Source organism: Stegodyphus dumicola, chromosome 11 (assembly GCF_044657685.1).
Source record: "Stegodyphus dumicola isolate Sdum_Otavi_A_Nest chromosome 11, ASM4465768v1".
NCBI classification, from domain to species: Eukaryota; Metazoa; Arthropoda; class Arachnida; order Araneae; family Eresidae; genus Stegodyphus; species Stegodyphus dumicola.
In genome coordinates this window covers 44,330,813-44,351,432 of record NC_140778.1, presented here as the reverse complement: position 1 = coordinate 44,351,432, position 20,620 = coordinate 44,330,813, and the positions used below count along the sequence as shown (strand labels likewise).

Below are 20,620 nucleotides of genomic sequence, written 5' to 3'. Positions count from 1 at the left end.
TCACAATAATAATCCTAGACTACGCACACCGGATGACTATGAACTTGCTGCCAATCAGCTTACTTTAGATATTCAAAATGCCTATAAAGCGGCTACTAGGAAAATCCCTAGAAGTCAGTTTACTGATAAGTTACCTAATCGGATCAAAAATCTCATGAAAGATAAAAATAACTTAGGAAAAGGTTTCATCTTACCTTTGATCCGAATACTAAGAAAAAGATGAATAGACTTAGCAGAGAGATTAAAAAGTAGATCATCGCAAAGAAGTTTGCGATGAGAAGAACCACGGGTAAAGCTAATTTTAGAATAAAGGCATAACTTTTTAAAAAATTTGTATGGCCCTGAAAAGGGCTTTTTTGGGGGGGGAGGTAAGGGCAAGGTAATGAGATTTAACCAAAAAATCCATACAGAGTACGTCCCTGTCTCTTCAATGCATAAACGACATCCATAGCAATGACAGTTTCCTCTTGCCATACTCAGTGTAGGTAACAGCGTCTTATATCAAATTTTCCAAGAAAACTTTGAGGACTCCTCGGGTTTCCTCATAGATGAGGTCAGAAATGCGCTTTACTCCACCTCGTCTTGCCAAACACCTGATTGATGGCTTGGTGATATCCTGGATATTACCTCTCAGGACCTTGCGATGCCTTTTGGCACCCCCTTTACCAAGACCTTTGCGTCCTTTAATACTACCCGTGGGTATGCGTTCTCCGTGAAATTTAATTTTACTTTGAAGGAAGATCATGCTAATTTCGCTCCAGCTCAGTTTGTTAAGTGTAATCGGAGGAATTCTGGAATTTCTATTGTTTTGTGTTTGATTATTGGAATTAGTCGCAGTGGAGTTTTCATTATCTGGTGAAGTAGTATCCATGTTTTCATTATTCTGATTGTGTGTGTTATCACTGTTTGCTACAGACGTATCTTGTTCATTTGGAATGCTATCGTAGAGGTGTGGCCTTTGTGGTGTATTTTGAAATGGACAACTAAGTTTTATTTCCTTAAGATTCGGTCTTTGTGTACGTTTTCTGATAGTCTGATCACCTTTTGTCTTTGGCCGGTCATCTTCAGAACATGTTGGTTGATCCAGAGATATTTCATTTAATTAATTACCGTGTAATTTAATCGGACTTCTCTCCCTATCATTTTCAACATTTTGTTTAAAGTTATCCGATGTTTTGTTTGAATCCTGTTGTGCTAACTGTGAGTTAACCGCAACTAGCTTATCTAGCGTAATGAATAAGAAGTTGTGCAACTTACCTTCTGTGTCAGTAAATGAGCCATTTTGTTTTCGGATAATTTCGAGTTCTTTAACTTGAATCCTCACGGTATCCAGTATCGTATCCATTTTCGCAGTCCAAAATTCAAGAAATCCAGCGCCGAAATAAGCTATCCAGAGTCCCGCGCCCCGGAACCGGACCCACTCGACAGTGTCCCGGCAGACGAATGAGCGGGCGAAAGTCTACTAGGCCCCTGACAGCGTGTGCTTCGGGGTAACACTAAGCAGACACAACGACCAAAGTCAAATTAATTACGCGCACGCAATAAATTAAAATAAATCAGAAACTTCAATTAAATTACTTAATTAATTAACGCAAATAAGCGCCGCAACACGCAGTATCAAAATGGTGAGGTATCACACGTGCCAGCAATTAAGCGTAATTCGCAAGAAAAAGTGAAAACTAATTCATAAAATTATAAAATAAATCAAAATAATTAAATAATAAAAGCATCAAGGCTTTTACAAAGCAATACCAACCTTCGATTAGCATTTAAAAATGCTGATGCAAGAGGATTGTGTTTGCATGTGGTCGCACCCTGCAACCCACGCTGAATCAGACAGGGTGTACACGCAGCAACAGGATCAGAGGCAGGCACAATCTCTACGACGAACCTACTCCCTTCTCTTCCACCCCGCGAATGATGAATGACCTCTCCCAAATTCATCACCATCATCATCATCGATTATGCCGGAATATTCCCAGGCAGCACGTCTCCAAAAATATACGTATAAAATTTTGGTGAAATAAGGGTATGGTATTTTTTGCACGTTACTTTTACCAAATTTATACGAATGAAAAAGGCTAAAGTTACTGTTGACTCTTTATCGTTATTTTCCACACGTTATTTTTACGAAAATTATACGAATCCGAATGTACTAAAAAAACTACCGCCATAATGGTAGGTTTTATTGGTCACTTTTACCCCTATTTTACGAATCCGAATGTTCTGAAAGAAACCACTGCCTTTATGGTATATTTCATTCGTCAATTTTACGGATCTTATACGAAGTCTAAAAAGATTGCAAATGAAGTTTATTAATTCAAAATATTTAGTGCATTTTTGGCATTTCACTTTGTTTTCCTTTTCCACAAACATGAAAAAAAGGACATTCATATATGAGGCTAAAATTTTTCTATAAATTTTAACGTGTGAGCTAAATCTTTACGTGCATTTTTGCAAAAAAATTATATTTTGGTACTGTTAATGACATAGAATACCAAATGAATAAATTGAAACAATTTTGCACTAGTCTGTTTCTGACTGTTTGTGTCACTCCTGCTTGCATGTGTCTAACCTTTTTATAGTTATATTATTTTTACTCAAGCGTTTTAATATTTATCTTAAAGCATACTGTTATTAAGCAGGAAATAGCTTTTAATGGAAATAGAAAGGCAATATTAACATGACTAATTGTTCAGAAATCTGTTTTGGAAATATTGTCTATTTTATGCCAAAGAATAAAGCATGTAACTTTCATTTATTTATGAAATCCAAAATTTTTTATTTGCTTAGTGTTTTCCCTAAAAATAATTTAATTTCTTATTTTTGAATTTAGTTTTATAAATTTGCTGTAATATATAATCTTTAACTCAAAGTTATTGTGCTATTAAAACAGGAAATTTTTTGCAATAGAAACACAGGTACTTTGTTCCAAATCTTTGTTCATTTTATTTTATATATACTGAAATTTCATGTACTTGTAATTACTGAAATATATCCTTTCATGAATAATAAGTAAGTTTTAAGTCCTTTCATGAATGCATTTCATTTTTGTTTGTTTGATTTTGTTGTTTTAAAAGATCTGCCATAGTTAAAGAAAGAATATCTTTATTTTCTTTATGATGATGATGAATCGATGATGAATCGATGATGATTCTTACTTTTAAGAATGCTTTACTTTCAGTTTTGAATAAATTTATTACTATTTACTGCAGCTTCAGGATTCTCTAAACATAATTTTCAAAGTCAAAACTTGATAGTTATGTTGATTATTAGACTTGCATGAAAAAATTTATTGAAAGGTTAGTATTTGATCTAAAATACCTTAAATTATTTGAATTATATTTTACTAAATCATGTATTTTGATATAACTAGATAGTTAAAAAAATGAAAATTGTAAATGTGCAGAAATGCTTCTATAAAACCAATAAATTGTTTATATATTATTATAATTAAGCTTATTGAATTATTTGGATGGTACTTAAAGTTTTTTTTTTCACAAATATGCATATCCTTTCGTTTTAATGACTTATTCCGAATTCGAAAAAATGATTCTTAGAAAAGAATGGAAGTTAGTATTCGAATAGTTTTTAATATCAATATGTACGGCAAGATGGCACCACTTACAAGATGTGTTTTAAACTTTGTGCTTTTATGTTTTTTCATGAAGAAATTACCATTTTTTTACTCATTAAATTCTAAATCCTTTAAGTTCCTCCTTAAATATTTGCATCAGAATGGTTACAAATGTCTCCTGTTGTCTACATTCAGATCAATTTAGATTTTAACGTCGAAAAAAACAAGAAAATGATACTATCACATGCATGTCACATTTTTTTCAATTGAAGCAATTGAGCAATATCTTTTTTCCTATATTTTCTGGCCCTTAAAAGGGCCCTTTTTTTAGACATCCTGGTCAATGTCAAACTACGCTTTCTTTTCCATCTTATTCGGGATTAGTGCAGCCTGGATATTGGGAAGCACTCCACCCTCTGCAATGGTGATGCCAGAAAGCAATTTATCTAACTCCTCATCGCTCCTTACTGCCAGCTGAAGATATCTAGGAATTATTCTAGACTTCTTGTTATCTCGAGCTGCATTACCGGCCAATTCCAGAACCTCAGCAGCCAAGTATTCTAAAACTGCTGCAAGATAGACAGGAGCGCCGGCACCTACTCTTTCTGCATAATTTCCTTTTCGCAGAAGACGATGGATACGACCGACAGGAAACTGAAGACCAGCACGACTGGATCGAGTCCTGCTCTTTTCCCTTGCTTTGTCACGTTTTCCGCAACCAGACATGATGATATGATTGAAAAATTACACAAAACTAACTGGAGCGCATGGTTTATGAACCCTGGTCCTATTATTACGGACCAATGAAACGGATCAAGGATCAAGGAAGTGCAATTTACGGAGTTCATAGGCAATTACGCCTTTACCTCCACATCTTCAAAGGAAATTAAATCATCCGAAAGAGGGTATTGTCAAATAGGGTAAAAATTGATAAACCGAATGACTTGGAGTAAGTGCCTTCACACTGAGTCAAAAAAAATGCAAAAAACTCAGAAGGTCTTAATTTTGCGCCGAAAAAGGGCCAGAATAATTTAGATAGGGGCAGCCAGAAAAATTTTGACTAGAAAAATAAAAGGTGAAGCTTCCTTGAACCTTGATAAACATTTTCTTTGCATACGTCAGATGAAGGACACGCAGGGGAATACCGATACGCGTTCTTCGAGGTGGGAGGGAGGGGGGAACCTGTTTACAGGTCGAAAAAGTAGTTCTGTCAGTGAACAGCTGGGAGGGAGAAGTTTCATTTTTGACCGCTATTTAATGCGGTTTTTAAAAGCCAAAAGGACGCTGTTAAGCGCCTAAGAAAGTTCCTTTTTAAAGGAAGAGAGAAGTTGAAGTTTACAGAATCTTTTTCAGTTTAAAAAAAAAAAAATCTTTTTTAGTTTTATTGCAGTTGATAGATTAAAGTATGTTAAATCAGTCCTATTTGACTGTGATATTTCTTATTAAAGAAACGTTAAGGAGGTTTCTCGAGTTAATGCCGTGTACGTTAAAGAACTTTAGAGGCGGGGGGGGGGTTAAGGAACGAGAGGTAGTTATTCACGTGGCTATCAGTGTGCTCATATCTAGCCCGTTTAAATGGCAGAGCTGAATATTCCCTATTAAGGACCGCTCTGGGTCTTTTTCGGGAAGAAGCAACAGCAGGATCGTATACGGGTAGCATATGAAGCACAGGATTTGCAACACGTTGAATATTTTTGAAAAATTTTTCCGAAAGTCGCTGTATATAGCGATTAATGGGCATAATTTTGAGGTCGTTATGAATCTGTTCGTTCTGTACAAACCACGGAGCTTTTAGAATTTGCCGAAGCATTTTAGATTGAAAAATATGGACATTTTTTCTGTTAGTCAGTGCACATGGGCCCCATACGGGACACGCATACGTAAGAACCGGCCTAATCATTGATTTGTAGAGCAAGATTTTGTTATCAGTTGACAGGTCGCTATGCCTAGCTAAGAGGGGGCGTAGGGCGGTTTTGACAGCTGTCGCACCCGCTGTGATTTTGCGGATGCGAGGCTGCCAAGTTAATTTTGAGTCTAGTAAAACACCTAGATATTTGTAAGAAGAGACCCAGGGAATGGGTTCACCGAAGAGCATTAAGTTAGGTAAATTTGGGATGTTTCTTTGGATGAACATGGTGGCAGCACATTTTGCGACACTGATTTTGATTTTATACAGACCGAGCCAGAGTTCTAAGGTCGAAAGGTAACTCTGCAATTGTGAGATTACCTGGAGGGTATTGGAGTGTTGAGAAATGATGGCTGTATCGTCTGCGTATAATGCAAGATCGATATTTGGGGCCTTAGGAATATCATTTACATAAAGGTTAAAGATTCCGGGGGCGAGGAGACTTCCTTGAGCCACCCCAGCATAGATTGGGCGGGGAGAGGAGAATTCGTGGTTAACACGCACGCGGAAACTGCGTCCGGTCAAGTACGAGTTAATAATTTTAATGAGATGAGCCGAAAAACCAAGCCGCATGAGCTTGTAAATAATCCCGTCATGCTAAGTCCTGTCAAAAGCTTTGGCAACGTCTAGATAGACAATTCCAGTTTTCTCTCGCTTACGAAAGCCTTCGTGAATGAATTCCACAACACGGAGTAAATGGTGTACCGTGGAGTGTTTAGGTCGGAAGCCGAATTGTTCCGGGATTAGTAAATTTTGATCCCGACAGAATTCATTCAGGCGATTAAGTAAGACAAATTCATAGATCTTAGAGAGAGAAGATAACAGACTGATGGGTCTGTAATTGACGGGCAGGTTTAAATTTTGTCCCGGTTTTGGAATGGGGACGACTGCTGCAATTTTCCAGCAGTCGGGGAAATAGCTTCTCCTGAGCATTAAATTTATGAGTACCGTGATCCATACGATAAACATAGGGGGAAGTTTTTGATCATGCGATTCGAAATAGAATCTATGCCAGGTGCCTTATCAGGCTTCAGTTTGTCTATGAAAACCATGACTTCAGAAGGGTCCGTCGGCCTGAGTTCAGATGTGGTAGGTTGTGTTAAAAAATCTTTAACCCGTGCCTGTATGCGCCCTAACCGGGCGGTTACAGTAGGAGTCGTGGTTTGTTGTGAACTGAGTTGCAAGGCTGTCAGCTATGACATTCGCCTTTTCTGAGTCAGTGTAGGCCATCTGCGCGCCATCGGCCGTTTGAAGGGGCGGAATGTGTGTTTTATGTTTGCGTAATCGGGCGGCTGCGCGCCAAATCGATTTGTCTTCAGTCGTTAGGGACTCAATGAATGTTTTCCACTCCGCTTGTTTTAATAAGCGGGTTTCGGTCCTTATCTCGTTCTGTATCTTGCGAAATTGGGCACGGATATTGGGATCTCGTGACCTTTGCCAAATTCTTCGCAAGTCATTTCGCTGCTTAATTTTGAATTTAGTCTCAGGTGGGAGCCTAGCACCTGGATGTTTGCGTGGTTTTGAAGCCGCAGCTCTCGCTTCTTTCAGTAAAGACTCCAGACTTTTGATATGCCTGTCGAAGTCCGAATTGCTCGAAATTTTGATGGGAGGGAGTGAAGTTTTTTCCAAAATAAATCTAAAGTCGTCCCAATTTGTTGAGACTTGCTCCTCTAATTTTGAGTATCGATTTTGAATATCTAGGGATATCAAAACGGGGTAGTGATCAGAGTCCAATTCCTGAATCACTTTTATCTCATGCCGAAAAAATATATTATAAAAGGCAGCCAGATCAAGAACTGCAGGGAACCCTCTAATAGGGTAAAAAGTCGGGAGGGTAGGAGCTATGATCTGTACATGGTTACTCTGGCACCCTGAATTTAGACTAATACCATACCTGTTCCTGTTAGAACAAAACCATGCGGTATGGCGTGAATTTAGATCCCCAGCAATTATTAGGTGATTTGAAATATTCAAAAGTTTATCAAAATCACTGACAGGAAAAGCTGGCCTTCCACGTGCTGTAGACAGTGGAGGTAGATAAGCTGAGACTATTGTCAGCGGGGAAGAATTTTGAAGGAAAATTTTGATGATTGTCGCTTCCAAAAAATTTAAATCAGGGGACGGTATCAAGTGGTGCTTTAACGAACGCTTCACATAGATACAAGTGCCACCACAGGGATTTCTGCCCTGTGACACCCTGTCAGTACAATAAATGTCATAATTCCCAATTTTGGGAGTATTCCCTGGGGTAAGGTGAGTCTCTTGGACTAAAAACACGTCAATATCGTGCTCTACTACAAAATCACGAACTTCGTGAATTTTTTATGTTAACCCATTGGCATTCCACGTGCAAATGGTCAGTTCTCTGGTGGTATTTGAACTGTTATTCACACAATTGAATTTTAAGCCGTTATTAGAGGTTCATCACTGAAAAACAGAAGACATGGGTCTAAAAAAGCCGAATTAGGTTGAAAGCACAACATAGCTTTCATAAATATAAAATGCCCTCATTAAAGCATCCGCTTGCCTGAGTTTAGGCATTGCTTTTTTGAAGGCAAGGAGCAGAATATGCTTGTCTACCGCTGGGTCGCGGGAGATTTCGATTAAGCATTTTAGTGTAGATGAGAAGACATCGTCTGAATCATTGCTACACTCTGCTGTGGCTGACACTGCTGGGGCTGCAGGGGCTTCTGCAACCGGCAGTCTTGGATTCGTGGATTTGAATCCGTGCTCGGTGGTGTTCTTCACCATCTGTGCATAAGATGGTGAACTGACGTTGCTTGGGGGAGCAGGCATGGGACGTCTTGTCTCAGCATTTGCTGGGGGCTTAGAAGAACCCTGCGGGGGGGGGCTGTCTGAGCAGCTGCCCTAGTCCTAGGAGCGGAATTTTTACCGCGAGCCCGTTTATTACCTGGGTATCGGGGACAAGATTTATATGAAGCTGGATGATCTCCACCGCAGTTGCAGCAGGTGGCAGGTACGTCTAATCCTTTGGTACACTCACGTGCCCAATGGGGTCCAGAGCATCTGACACAACGGATTGGAAGGGTGCAGAGTTCCGAAGAATGGAAAAAGCCCTGGCACCGAAAGCACTAAGTAGGGCCCTTGCGGCCGCGGTAACGCTCAATGCTGATCTCTGTGCCCCACGTGTCAGTGATGGCAAACAGATGATCGAGGAAAGGGTGTGGGATAACTTGTAAATAAACAAGTGGCATTGGGTGTCTGGAGCCAGGCTGAGTAAGCCGAACGATGCGATGCACTTTAAATCCCATCGCCTCAACTTCCTCTTTGATATCCCCGATTTCAGTTTCAACAGGGAGGCCACTGATGACGATTTTGACTGGCCGATCCTGCTTTAAATCGAAAGTTTTGAACTGGATGCCGGCTTGCTTCATCCAGCGGGTGACCTCCCTGAACTCCAGCTCTGTCTGAACAAAAATTTTGAGATAAGGTCCAGTCAGGATGCTCCGTAAATAAGGGGCAATTTCTCTCATGAAAGACACTTGTGTCTTCCAGTTTTTGCTGCTTTTGAGATGTATTGCCGGAATCTCAGACTGCGGTGGGGGGGTACGTTCCGTGCCTGCTCGGAATTAACTCCCTCACTAGTACTTGCAGTAACAATTTCTGCGTCATTGGATTGATCATTGATTAATGAATTTTTGATTTTTTCATACTTGTAGTAGCATTTTTTGAAGTGGCTGTCGATTTGGAATATGGAATATTATTTGCATCTTTAGTGTTCAAAGCCAAATCGTCTATTGTGAGATCCACAATAGGCGCCTTCCCTTGCTTTCGAGCCGCGGGGGTAATAAACCCGTCGGAGTCGATAGTCTGCGTCTTTCGCTTCCGCGATGACGTCGACTGGACCGGTTTCCCCCGCACCTCGTGCGTGGGAATAGATGCCTCGTGCTTACAACGATCTTCTGCGGATTGAGCGGCAGCCATCTTGGCTAAGCGCTCGCTCTCCAATATATTTAGAAATTCCTCTCTAGTTGAAAGAAGGTGAAAAATGGGTACATCTAGAGCATTAGCAATGTCATTAATCTTATGGAAAAGTGACTTACCCGCCCGGTCGAGCTGATCGTATCCACTTGTATCCAACGGAGTAGGAGTCCGCTTCATGAAGCTCTTCTGCCGTTGTATCGCTTCAAACTGCTGCTTCAGGTCGTAAAATTGAATCACAAGGTTCATGCGCTCATCATCTGGCGACGCTGATTGCACAGAGGGAGCTTGATCCCTAAATTCATTCATGTCCTGGTCAATAATAACATTATTTTCACCAAAATTCGGAGAATTGCCCTGCGTTGGCGGGAGCTCGTTACACGAGCGACCGTCAACCTCGCCGTCCATCCTCGGAATCCTCAATGAAAGGACTAGGTTTGATTTGGATGGTCCAATAGAATCTTAGTTCGGATCATAATCGGTCGAAAAATAGAATCGTAGTATTGTGACCCACAATAATTTATGGAAATAAGAAATATCATATTTATAATTTTTTTCTTTATATCAACTATTTAGCAATACTATTACACTGTGTTCCTGTATGAAAATAATACTGGAGCTATATTCATTTACAAAATCTCTGAGTTCACTTAGTTTATGAAAAAGATCGTTTGCGTTCCATGTAACTGTAATAAAATCGTTTGATGTATTACACATGATTAGCGCTAAATATATTTGCTTCTTCGCATATGTTGAAGAGGATAAATAATTTCTCCATTGAAGTATCTGCGTTGCGAATTGCCTGCATGTTGGTTTTTAGTAAATTTAGGAATTTGGATAGGCTGCCATTACCAAATACCGCGTAAATATCTTTAAGTGTAGAGAAGAAATCTGAGAAATTGCTATTGTTGGAGTTGCTATTGCTATTATTTTTTTCATATGATTTTGGTGTTATTGAGGTTGCTTGAGCATATGTTTTTGTTTCTGTAACTGTCGCTGAGGGTGTGATGATAGAATTTTGTGTGGTGGTAAAATGTGGTTTGTTCATGTTTATGCGTGGTTTGGTTTTTGTGAATTTTTCACACCCTCGAGATGAAGCTGCGTGGTTTTGCTGACAATTTGCACATGTGGGGTTATCAGTGTGTCCTGGTGTGGGGCAATCTGTCGTTTTATGATTTTGTGCACATTTGACGCACCTGGGTGCAAAAAAACAGTTGTCTGATTGAGTGGTGGAATCTTTGGCAGTTGTGACATTGTGGAACTATGCTTTTGTTTATGTATTTTTCTACTGTGATCATGAAGAGGCCTAGGTGAGTTTCGTTGTATATGTTTTCAATGTTTTCTGTTTGGTTGAGCTGTACTTGAAATAATGGCATAGGTTGTTTTGTGCGAAAACGTGTAAGTTGTACTACTTTGAAGACAGAATATCCGAGTTGTAGGAGTTCTTCTATAATTTCTTCTTTGCTGGTTGTGATGGGTAGTCCTCGTATAACTATTTTGATGGGTCTTTTATGTCGAGGTGTGATGATGTAATGTTCGATGTTGTGCTTTTGTAAATCCAGTGTAAGTTGCCTGTGGTCATCTGTGGTGCTGGGAAGTAGTTTCAGGTATTCACCGTTTACTTTGCCGTAAAAAGTGGCTGTCGTCAGTTTTGAAAGAAATGAATAATGAAAAATTTATCGCTGCCTTTGTATACAATTTTACCATCTTCCGTTTCCAACCAATCACTCGAGCTAATGCAGCTCTAATTGTGAAACCTATTATCACTTGATTATGAGTATTCTTCCTATTGGTTGAACTCATACTTTTTGTCAAGTTATGCATATAAAACCGATATAAAATTGTTTTTCATATTCTGTTCTCGTCAACCCAGGTGCCCTTGTGCTACATCGTTCCACTGGAGTTTTTTTCTTTTTCTGTTGATCTTCCGTAGACTATTGGGTAGCTACAGAAATGTCCGGTCGTGTTAAAGGAGGCAAAGGTGTTGGTAAAGGCGGTGCCAAAAGGCGTCGCAAGGTCCTGAGAGGTAATATCCAGGATATCACCAAGCCAGCAATCAGGCGTTTGGCAAGACGAGGTGGAGAAAAGGGTATTTCTGGCCTCATCTATGAGGAGACCCGAGGAGTACTTAAAGTTTTCTTGGAAAATGTGATCCATGACGTTGTTACCTACACTGAGTATGGCAAGAGGAAAACTGTCATTGCTATGGATGTCGTTTATGCATTGAAGAGACAGGGACGTACTCTGTATGGATTTTTTGGTTAAATCTCATTACCTTGCCCTTACCTCCCCGCCCCAAAAAAAAGCCCTTTTCAGTGGCATACAAATTTTTTAAAATGTTCCCAGGCAGCATGCATTCGTAAATTGCACTAGAAAAATACGTGCAATTTACGAATGGCCTTTCGTATAAAAAACGTTCAAGTTGAACGTAAAAATATCATAAAAAGTGTCCAGTGGCAATTACTAAATATTTACGTATATTTTTACGTTATACTATACGTAACTTTTACGTAAATTTTAGGTATATTTACGCGAGAGACTACTGTTCATTCGCAACTTTTACGTATAATATAAGTAAATTTCAGGGATTTACGTATATTTTTAGTAAAAATTTACGTATATTTATCGCATATACGTAACTCTCAATTTTTTTGCTTCACGTATGCGTATATATTTAGTAAAAATTTACGTAAATTTCCCCGATTTTTTACTGTATATAAACGTATATATTAGGTAAAAATTAAGGTAGATATTCCCCGTATTTTACGGTACAAAATCGTATATATTTGATAGAAATTAACGTATGTATTTCCCGTAATTTACGGTACAAAAACGTATATATTTGATAGTAATTGACTTAAATATTCCCTATGTTTTCTTTGCATATGCGAATGACTGGTAAAAATTTAATCCGACGTATTCTCCACTTTACTGTGTATAATTGCACATTTTTTGGTAAAAAATTTGCATCAATCTCCAATTACCTTTTCACTGCATTTTTCATAAAATGCACTTATTTTAATCTCATATTTTTTATATAAATCTATGCAAAAACTTTCTGTATGCTATGATTAAAAGGTAAAATAATTTTTATATCAAATTCTTACATATCTGCCTTTTAGTTATGTACAGCAATATGGAATATATATAACTGGAAAATTTAAATGCACTAGTAAATGAAAAAAAAAATTCTATTAAAAAATTATATAACACTTAAAGGCTGAAAATGACTTTTAATATTTCATTTCAAAGTGACTACAAAATATGCAATAAATTTCGTAAACATCAATTCTGTGTTTTAAATCAATTAATGCTATCGTTCATTTGCATTTTTGTTTACTAAATTCCTTTCATAAATTTAAGTTTAGTAAAAAATCTATAGCAAACAGTTGTTTACTAAATAACACTTTAAATAAATTATTTGCCTTTCCGAAGGACATTTTCTTATGCCATGTAAATGAACGATAGCATTAATTGATTAAAACATAAAACTCAGGTTTACAAAATTTATTGCATATTTTGTAGTCACTTTGAAATGAAATATTAAAAGTGATTTTGAGCCTTTTAGTGTTATGTAATTTTTGAATAGAAATTAATTTTTTTGCATTTAAATTTTCCAGTTACATGTATTCCATATTGCTGTACATACCTAAAAGTTGGATATGTAAAAATTTGATATTAAATTAATTTTATCTTTTAATCATAATATGCAGAACATTTTTGCATAGATTTATATAAAAAATAAGCACATTTTACGAAAAATGCAGTAAATAGGTAATTGGAGATTTATGCAACCTTTTTACCAAAAATGTGCACTTATACACAGTAAAGAGGAGAAGACATCGGACTAAAATTTTACCAAAGTCATTCGTATATGCAAAGAAAACATAGGGAAGGTTTAGGTCAATTATTATCAAATATATAAGTTTTTGTACCGTAAAATACAGGGAATATCTACGTTAATTTCTATCTAAAGTACAATATAGTTAATTAACAAACTCAGTAATTGAATGTAGCACAAAAGAAAACATCATACGTTTAGATTATTTGAATGAGTGTGCTAAATTTTAAAATTGTTAAATATAGACCAGGAAATTGTAGAAAACTTACCTTTTCCAATAGTTTACCAAGTTGACTTTGTTATTTTCCTTGAAGATGAATGTTTAATGTCACAAATATTTCATTCATATCTTCAGATAATACACAAATATATACATATTTATTTATTAAAATTCAGTTTATCCCAAACATGTTAAAGAAAATATTAATTTGCATGCAAGTTAATCGAGTAACTTCTGTTTTAATTACACACATAATTATATGTAAAAATTTTACATTTATCAGTCAATCTTGCAATGTATTGTAATCTATTATTGTTGTCTTTCTCAGTTTAAAATCTTATAAATATATTAGATCAGTACTAAAAGTTCACCTCTACAAAAGAAATGCTTTATTGAGGTATTTTTAAAAAGTTCCCTTTTACAATGTAACTAATTTCATAAATAAGTTCATAAAATTATGCAAATTCAAAATTACCTAAATATGTTCTTTATTTTATCTTATATACCAGATAAAATTTTAAAAAGTTAATTTGTTTAGGAATATTAAAGTTTTTAAATATTTATCTCATGTGACTTTTTCTATAACATCATTATAAATGTACATGTTGATGTGCACATACCAATTATTGTTTTTCATCAAATAGCTTTATGGTATTAAATGATTTAAAAAGAGGCAACTGGACAAAAGAAAGCAATTAGAAGTTGGCTAATTTTTTTTATTAATTTGTTGTCAAATGCTGTGCATTTTAGATTATGCTCATATGATGACAATGAGTTATTTAAACTATAAAATTATTATGAACATATCCCACATAAATTAACAAGTATAAAATTTCAAGTTGTTTGAAGTATTATGAACTGTAATACTTGCAAAAGAAATACACATGAAATTAATTTAAGAATTAGGTTTATTTTACAGGTATTCGAAAACTGCAATTACTGTTAAACAATAAAAACTAACATTAAATCTGAAGAGCATATTTTTTTCAATAATAAAATTCAACATAGACTTCATGCAGCTTCGCCATATTTGTTCTATAGTTCGCTGTCTTTAATATCCTGCTCGATTTTTGTAAAAGTGAATTCTTTGTCACCCAATGTTTTGAGAACAGCTCCTAAACAAGAAAAAGAAAAATTTGTAATAATTTCACACTTCAGATGTTTTCAGTTTTTAAATATAGTTGAAGTATTAAAAGATGCATATAAAATGCACTGAGTATTTCATATTTAAAAATTTACATTTCAGTAATTAAAAATTTAATTTCATACTATCACACAGTAAGCTTCAATTATATACCTTACACAATGCCTATAATTTCAAGTAAAAAATACTTAAGATTTGTTTAGAACTGCAAGGTTGAGAAAGTCTTTAATGGCTATGTTTGTATTTAAGTACATGAGAAAAAACTTAATTTTGTATTAATTATATTGCATTAGCCTTTTCAATTTTACTCCTTCATATAGTAAAGAATATTCGCTTTCTTACAGATAACTTTTTCTTAAATAAAGAGTAAACAGAAAACTAATCACAACACTATATACATATAACAGAATACTTCATAAACATATACATGTCATTAACATACGTATATGCATTAACAGGCTATTTTACACATTTCAATAAACCAGAATCCAATACACAATCAAAATTAGTATCAGTAAATTCCTCCAAAATCAGAGCAAAAATCTTTAATTATGATAACAATGGCATCTCAGTTTGCAATATAAAATATTTCAAGTCTACATTCATGTGCATTCTAAGCAAACAGAAAGCTGAATAACAATAAAATTATAAATAGCATAAAAAAGTTAAGAGCCACGTAGAATGATAGCAAGACTATATGAAGTCTTCCTTCAAAAATCAATTGAAATTCAAAAATTTGCCTTCCTGTTTAACATCTCAAAATAGGGTTACTGCTTTCACTAACTAAATTTCCTGTCTTGGCAAAATAAAAATTGTCACCTCTGTTGCAGGAAATATTTGCTGCAAACTTTGTATGCAAATAATCCAGTGAAAAAATTTTAATTATGGTTTGAATATTTTCTTTATTAAATAAATGAAAAATTCCCACATAATATTAATTTATGATTCACATGAAGCTTTTTACCTCTACCATATCATGCAGCTATTTTAAAATATATACTCTCATATAAAAGCCACAGAATATTTTTACCAATATTAATATAGTATAAATCATTAATAAATCTTCTAAAAACAGCCCCAAAATTTCTGAATTTGATACTCAAAACATAATTCTACATAACTGTTAATGTATGCATTTGCTTGCACATACTTAAAATGAATTATACACACAAAAACTTAACATATTAACTTTAATAAATTCTTAATTAGCAGGATGACTCAATTAAGGCAAAATATGAAAGAAATCTACCTGATGGAATAGTTGTAAAAGATATATTTAAAAAAAGCTAATATTGTTTACCTTACACATGGCAGAAATTGAGTAAACTGTATGCAGCTGGATTATTTATTAGGAATAGAAGTTAGATCAAAGTACCAAAGTCACACTAGGGCTTTAACCATTTGGGTGCAAAGAAGCATCTCAATTTAAAAAAGAATGATTTAAAAAAGCTAATAGAATTTTATAATGTTTACAATCTAGTACAAATATTAGACACATAAACAACACTAAATGCCCTTATTTACTTGCATATTTTCCTTCTTTGTGTACTTTACTCCTTAATTTTTCAGGATATGATTTAGAAACAGAGTTATGGTAAAAATGTATACTGGTAAAAAAAAAAAAAATATTGCTGAAACTGATAAGTCCTTTGAATTATATACTATAGTGCAAAGAGGGATGGAATATGTGACTAAATATGATAAATCAGATTACAATAACATTAAACAAATAACATGAAAAACTGAAAAAAGAAATTTTATTTGAAATTATTTTTTAACTCATGGAAAGACAGACAGTATTTCCAACTTATTAAATTCAATTATATTTTACCTTCGTCAAACCAATATTGGTAAGAGAGTTGTATTTAAAATCGGTGCTAAGCTAAAGCTGCTTTCTTGCCTAATTTTATACTATTGAAAATACCGGTAATTGTCAAAGTTATACGTACTCAATATGTGTAAGATTATTAATGAGCTGCCAAACCGCAGTTAACCATCTAATATACTACATTCAACGTTATTATTTTTCTTTTTGAATGTCAGGTTTTCATTATTTCTGCCAATATATCTGTAACAGGACATAAAGATTGAGTTAATGTAGAATAGAAAATTACCTTGCAAGTTAGCACCTTTACCTTAGTGGCAGTACTTCATTCTCTAGAAAAAACATTTTAAATTATTATACTTAAACAAAAAATTCGTATTTGTTACAGCAAAACATCATTAACACAATAAACCAGAGTTGAATCCAAATCTAGTTTAACTCCATTCTTGAAAACTAGTTTATTACTTTCAATTTAATTTAAAAATAATAAAAAATAAGGTACGTATTATGATGACTACCTAGATATCTCGCCTAAACTGGCAATCCTTGTAGGTTATACAGGTTAACCCTAACATAGGTTATAGAGGGCACTAAGATAGAGAGTGTTAATCCCACACTAGGGACTGTAACATTTGGTAGGAACAGTTTGAAAAGTGAAACAGATATTTATAGTTAACCAATGCAAAACAAAAACAATAGTTCTTTAGGGACAAAGCCCCTTTGGACTAATAAATACGAGTAAATTAACAGCTTTTAGCTATTTTTTCTTCTTGTAAAAAATAGACATACAGAATATTTTTAGAAAATAACAGTACTTTAAGCATGCATTTTCCACATATTTAACACAATAATTCATTCTAGCTCTGTTGCAATACTGGCAAAGGTACTCCTCTGTTATTAGGACGGGATTCAGAAATGTACAATGAAACCTCGAGATACGAGGAAAGTATGAGCAAAATACGAGCATTAATTCGAGTAACGAGCCAGGCTGTTGGTACGGGTGGCGCCATTTCCCTATCCGGCTCAACTCGGGGAATCCCCTCGACAGATCACTCAGTGTTCTTTTATATACGTGTTTGTGCACTTGTAAGTTAATTGTTTTGACATTTAACGTGAAAATAATTATTTCAAGATGCCTCGCAAGAAGATTGTTGCCTCAGATAGTGCTGCAAAGAAAAATAAGGAGGCCATGGCCGTCGATATCAAGAAAGAAATCATAGATAAACATAAGCATGGTGACGGAATTGGCGAAGACTTGCGGCCTTTCAACATCGAAAATCTATACTATTCTGAAGAAGCAGGAAGAAATTAAGAAACCTGATGTAGCCAAAGGAATTATTGTTTCTTTCAAGCACCATAAAAGTACTCCTAGATAATGAGAAGCTGTTGTTGGTGTGGATTAATTAGGAGTTAAAATGTTGGTAACAAAGTTAAACTATTGTTATATTATTTACCACTGTTATTTATTACGAAAAATTGACTTGATATTAAAATGTTGATATTTTTTGGGGTATGGAACGGGTTAACTGAATTTCCATTATTTTCAATGGGGAAGCTTGTTTCTAAATACGAGAAATTCGCTATACCAGTTGAATGCTGGAACGAATTAAACTCGTATCTCGGGGTTCCACTGTAGATATGTAAACATGTGTATATGCATGTATGCGCATATATGTGTAAAATATACATATACATACATAAAGAATATACACATGCACACACGAGCACCTACATTTAAAAATGCATGCATATAAACACACATTTCTGAATCTGGTCTGATTCAGAAATGATAGCTCAGAAGAATACCTACATGAATCATAGGATTTACATTAATCAGTTTTATTAGAATTCTTAAATGCAGAGGATTTACATTAATCAGTTTTATTAGAATTTTTAAATGCAGAGGATTTACATTAATCAGTTTTATTAGAATTCTTAAATGAAATCTTCACTATCCGAAAATTCAGTTTCATTTCCAGCTGAAACTGTATCAGGACAATCTCATTTATATTATTTCCCTCTAACAACTGAACATTTTGAAAACCTTTTCTATTCCACGGAAAACTAATGCTAAATTAAACATACATTTTCTAAATCTGAAAATTTTAAGTTAGCTTAGAAACTGCAATAATTCTTAAAAAAGTTTGATTTATGCAGATGTTAGATCAATAAAATTACTTTCCTGTGAAAAAGTAATAAGGCATTGAACAACACGATTTTACACATCAAGATATACTGAGTGAAAATTCCTGAAATGTTTTATTTCTTGGTATCTCTGCAAGAATTGTATAAATAAGACTACCTCCCTTTTTTAAAAAAAAAATGTTTAGTAAATACTATGAAGAAAATTGGTTATATTATTTACAGTTCATAATTAATAGAAAATAAATCATTTCTTAGCTTATCAGAATTTATTTTTATCACATTCATAAACAGTACTAATTTAAACAAACATACCATTATGATTTCAATAACTATGAAATAGAAAATCCGAATCTGCATCTTTGATGGTCTAGTAGATTGGACGTCTCGTTTACTACAATTCAGCAGGGTGCTGACTCCCCAGACTGTAATATATATATAATTAATTTACAAGGGAAAAAGCAACAAGAATATAAACAATTTCTTGGTTTTATATAAGCATTTCTGCACATTTACAATTTAATTTTTTTTAACTATCTAGTTATATCAAAATACATGATTTATTAAAATATAATTCAAATAATTTAAGGTATTTTAGATCAAATACTAATTTTTTCATGCAAGTCTAATAATCAAAATAACTATCAAGTTTTGACTTCGAAAATTATGTTTAGAGAAACTTGAAGCTGCAGTAAATAGTAATAAACTTATTCAAAACTGAAAGTAAAGCATTCTTACTTTATTTTCTTTCTTTAACTATGGCAGATCTTTTAAAACAACAAAATCAAACAAACAAAAAAGAAATGCGTTCATGAAAGGACTTAGGATTTATTTATTATTCATGAAAGGATATATTTCAGTAATTACAAGTGCATAAAAATTCAGTATATATATAAAAAAAATGAACACAGATTTGGAACAAAGTACCTGTGTTTCAATGGCATAAAATTTCCTTTTTTAATAGCACAATATCTTTGAGTTAAAGATTATATATTAAAGCAAATTTATAAAACTAAATTCTAAAATAAGAAATTAAATTATTTTTAGGGAAAACACTAAGCAAATAAAAAATTTTGAATTTCATAAATAAATGAAAGTTACATGCTTTATTTTTTGGCATAAGGTAGATAACATTTCCATAACAGATTTCTGAACAATTAGTCATGTTAATATTGCCTTTCTTTCTCCATTAAAAGCTATTTCCTGCTTAATTACAGTATGCTTTAAGATAAATATTAAAACGTTTGAGTAAAAATAATATAACTATAAAAAGGTGAGACACATACAAAAAGGAGTGACACAAACAGTAAGAAACAGACTAGTGCAAAATTTAACAGTACCAAAATCCTGAAAATGAATCATTAGGCACATGGAAAATCACATTTCCTACACAGACGTTATTTATAAAATTTTATATAGGTGAAGAAAGTACGAGTATTAAACACTGAAAATATAAAATATTCACTTACTTTCTTCAAATAATTAGTAACTTCGATGGATTCAGTCACAAACGCCAATCCACGAACAAACAGTATTCTTTGCGACTTTACCATTCTTTTCGACCGCCATTGATACTTTGATACAGAAGTATTTATACAGGGGGTCTACTGCTTTTGCAGTACTTCCCTGTAAACCTGTAGTAAATCCACAATGGGCATGGTGATGAGAAAAACCTGAATAAATCCCATGGAGGGAGCTGTGAGTGAGAGGGAAAGAATGAAGTAGCATCAGTCCAGTGTGTCGCCATCTGGTGGCGGTGATGTCGATTAAAAAGAAATTCACAGTCCGTAGGCGGAGAGCCAGGATCATGGGCTGGCGAATCAGAAGACAGCGCTGGTTGTTTGAAGCGAGACTCTTTGCAGTGGTCAGGTCAATCACGTGAGGTGGTCACCGACCGCCATTGCTGAGTGCTGACTTCACAAATATCCCGCCACAACGGGAAGTAGAAAGTGTCTGCTTTGCCATTGGTCAGAGAACAAGTTTTTTTTCTTTATAATTAAACATATTAAGAAAGCCTCTAAAT

General features: G+C 34.6%; 2 protein-coding genes and 1 long non-coding RNA gene across 3 annotated transcripts; 1 reads left to right on the top strand and 2 right to left on the bottom strand.

Annotated features, from left to right (window-relative positions):
* Positions 1-3,928: 3,928 nt before the first annotated feature.
* Positions 3,929-4,303, bottom strand: LOC146993915 (histone H2A-like). Its single transcript, XM_085826425.1, has one exon. The coding sequence runs from the start codon at positions 4,301-4,303 to the stop codon at positions 3,929-3,931; it is 375 nt and encodes a 124-aa protein (XP_085682551.1).
* Positions 4,304-11,378: 7,075 nt separating this feature from the next.
* Positions 11,379-11,690, top strand: LOC146993914 (histone H4-like). Its single transcript, XM_085826424.1, has one exon. The coding sequence runs from the start codon at positions 11,379-11,381 to the stop codon at positions 11,688-11,690; it is 312 nt and encodes a 103-aa protein (XP_085682550.1).
* A 2,686-nt stretch (positions 11,691-14,376) lies between these two features.
* LOC146993913 (uncharacterized) lies at positions 14,377-20,184 on the bottom strand. Its single transcript, XR_015043829.1, has 3 exons — positions 20,067-20,184; positions 16,745-16,787; positions 14,377-14,601 (listed from the first exon to the last, which is right to left on the bottom strand). It is a non-coding gene; the product is annotated as an uncharacterized LOC146993913 (long non-coding RNA).
* Positions 20,185-20,620: the final 436 nt, after the last annotated feature.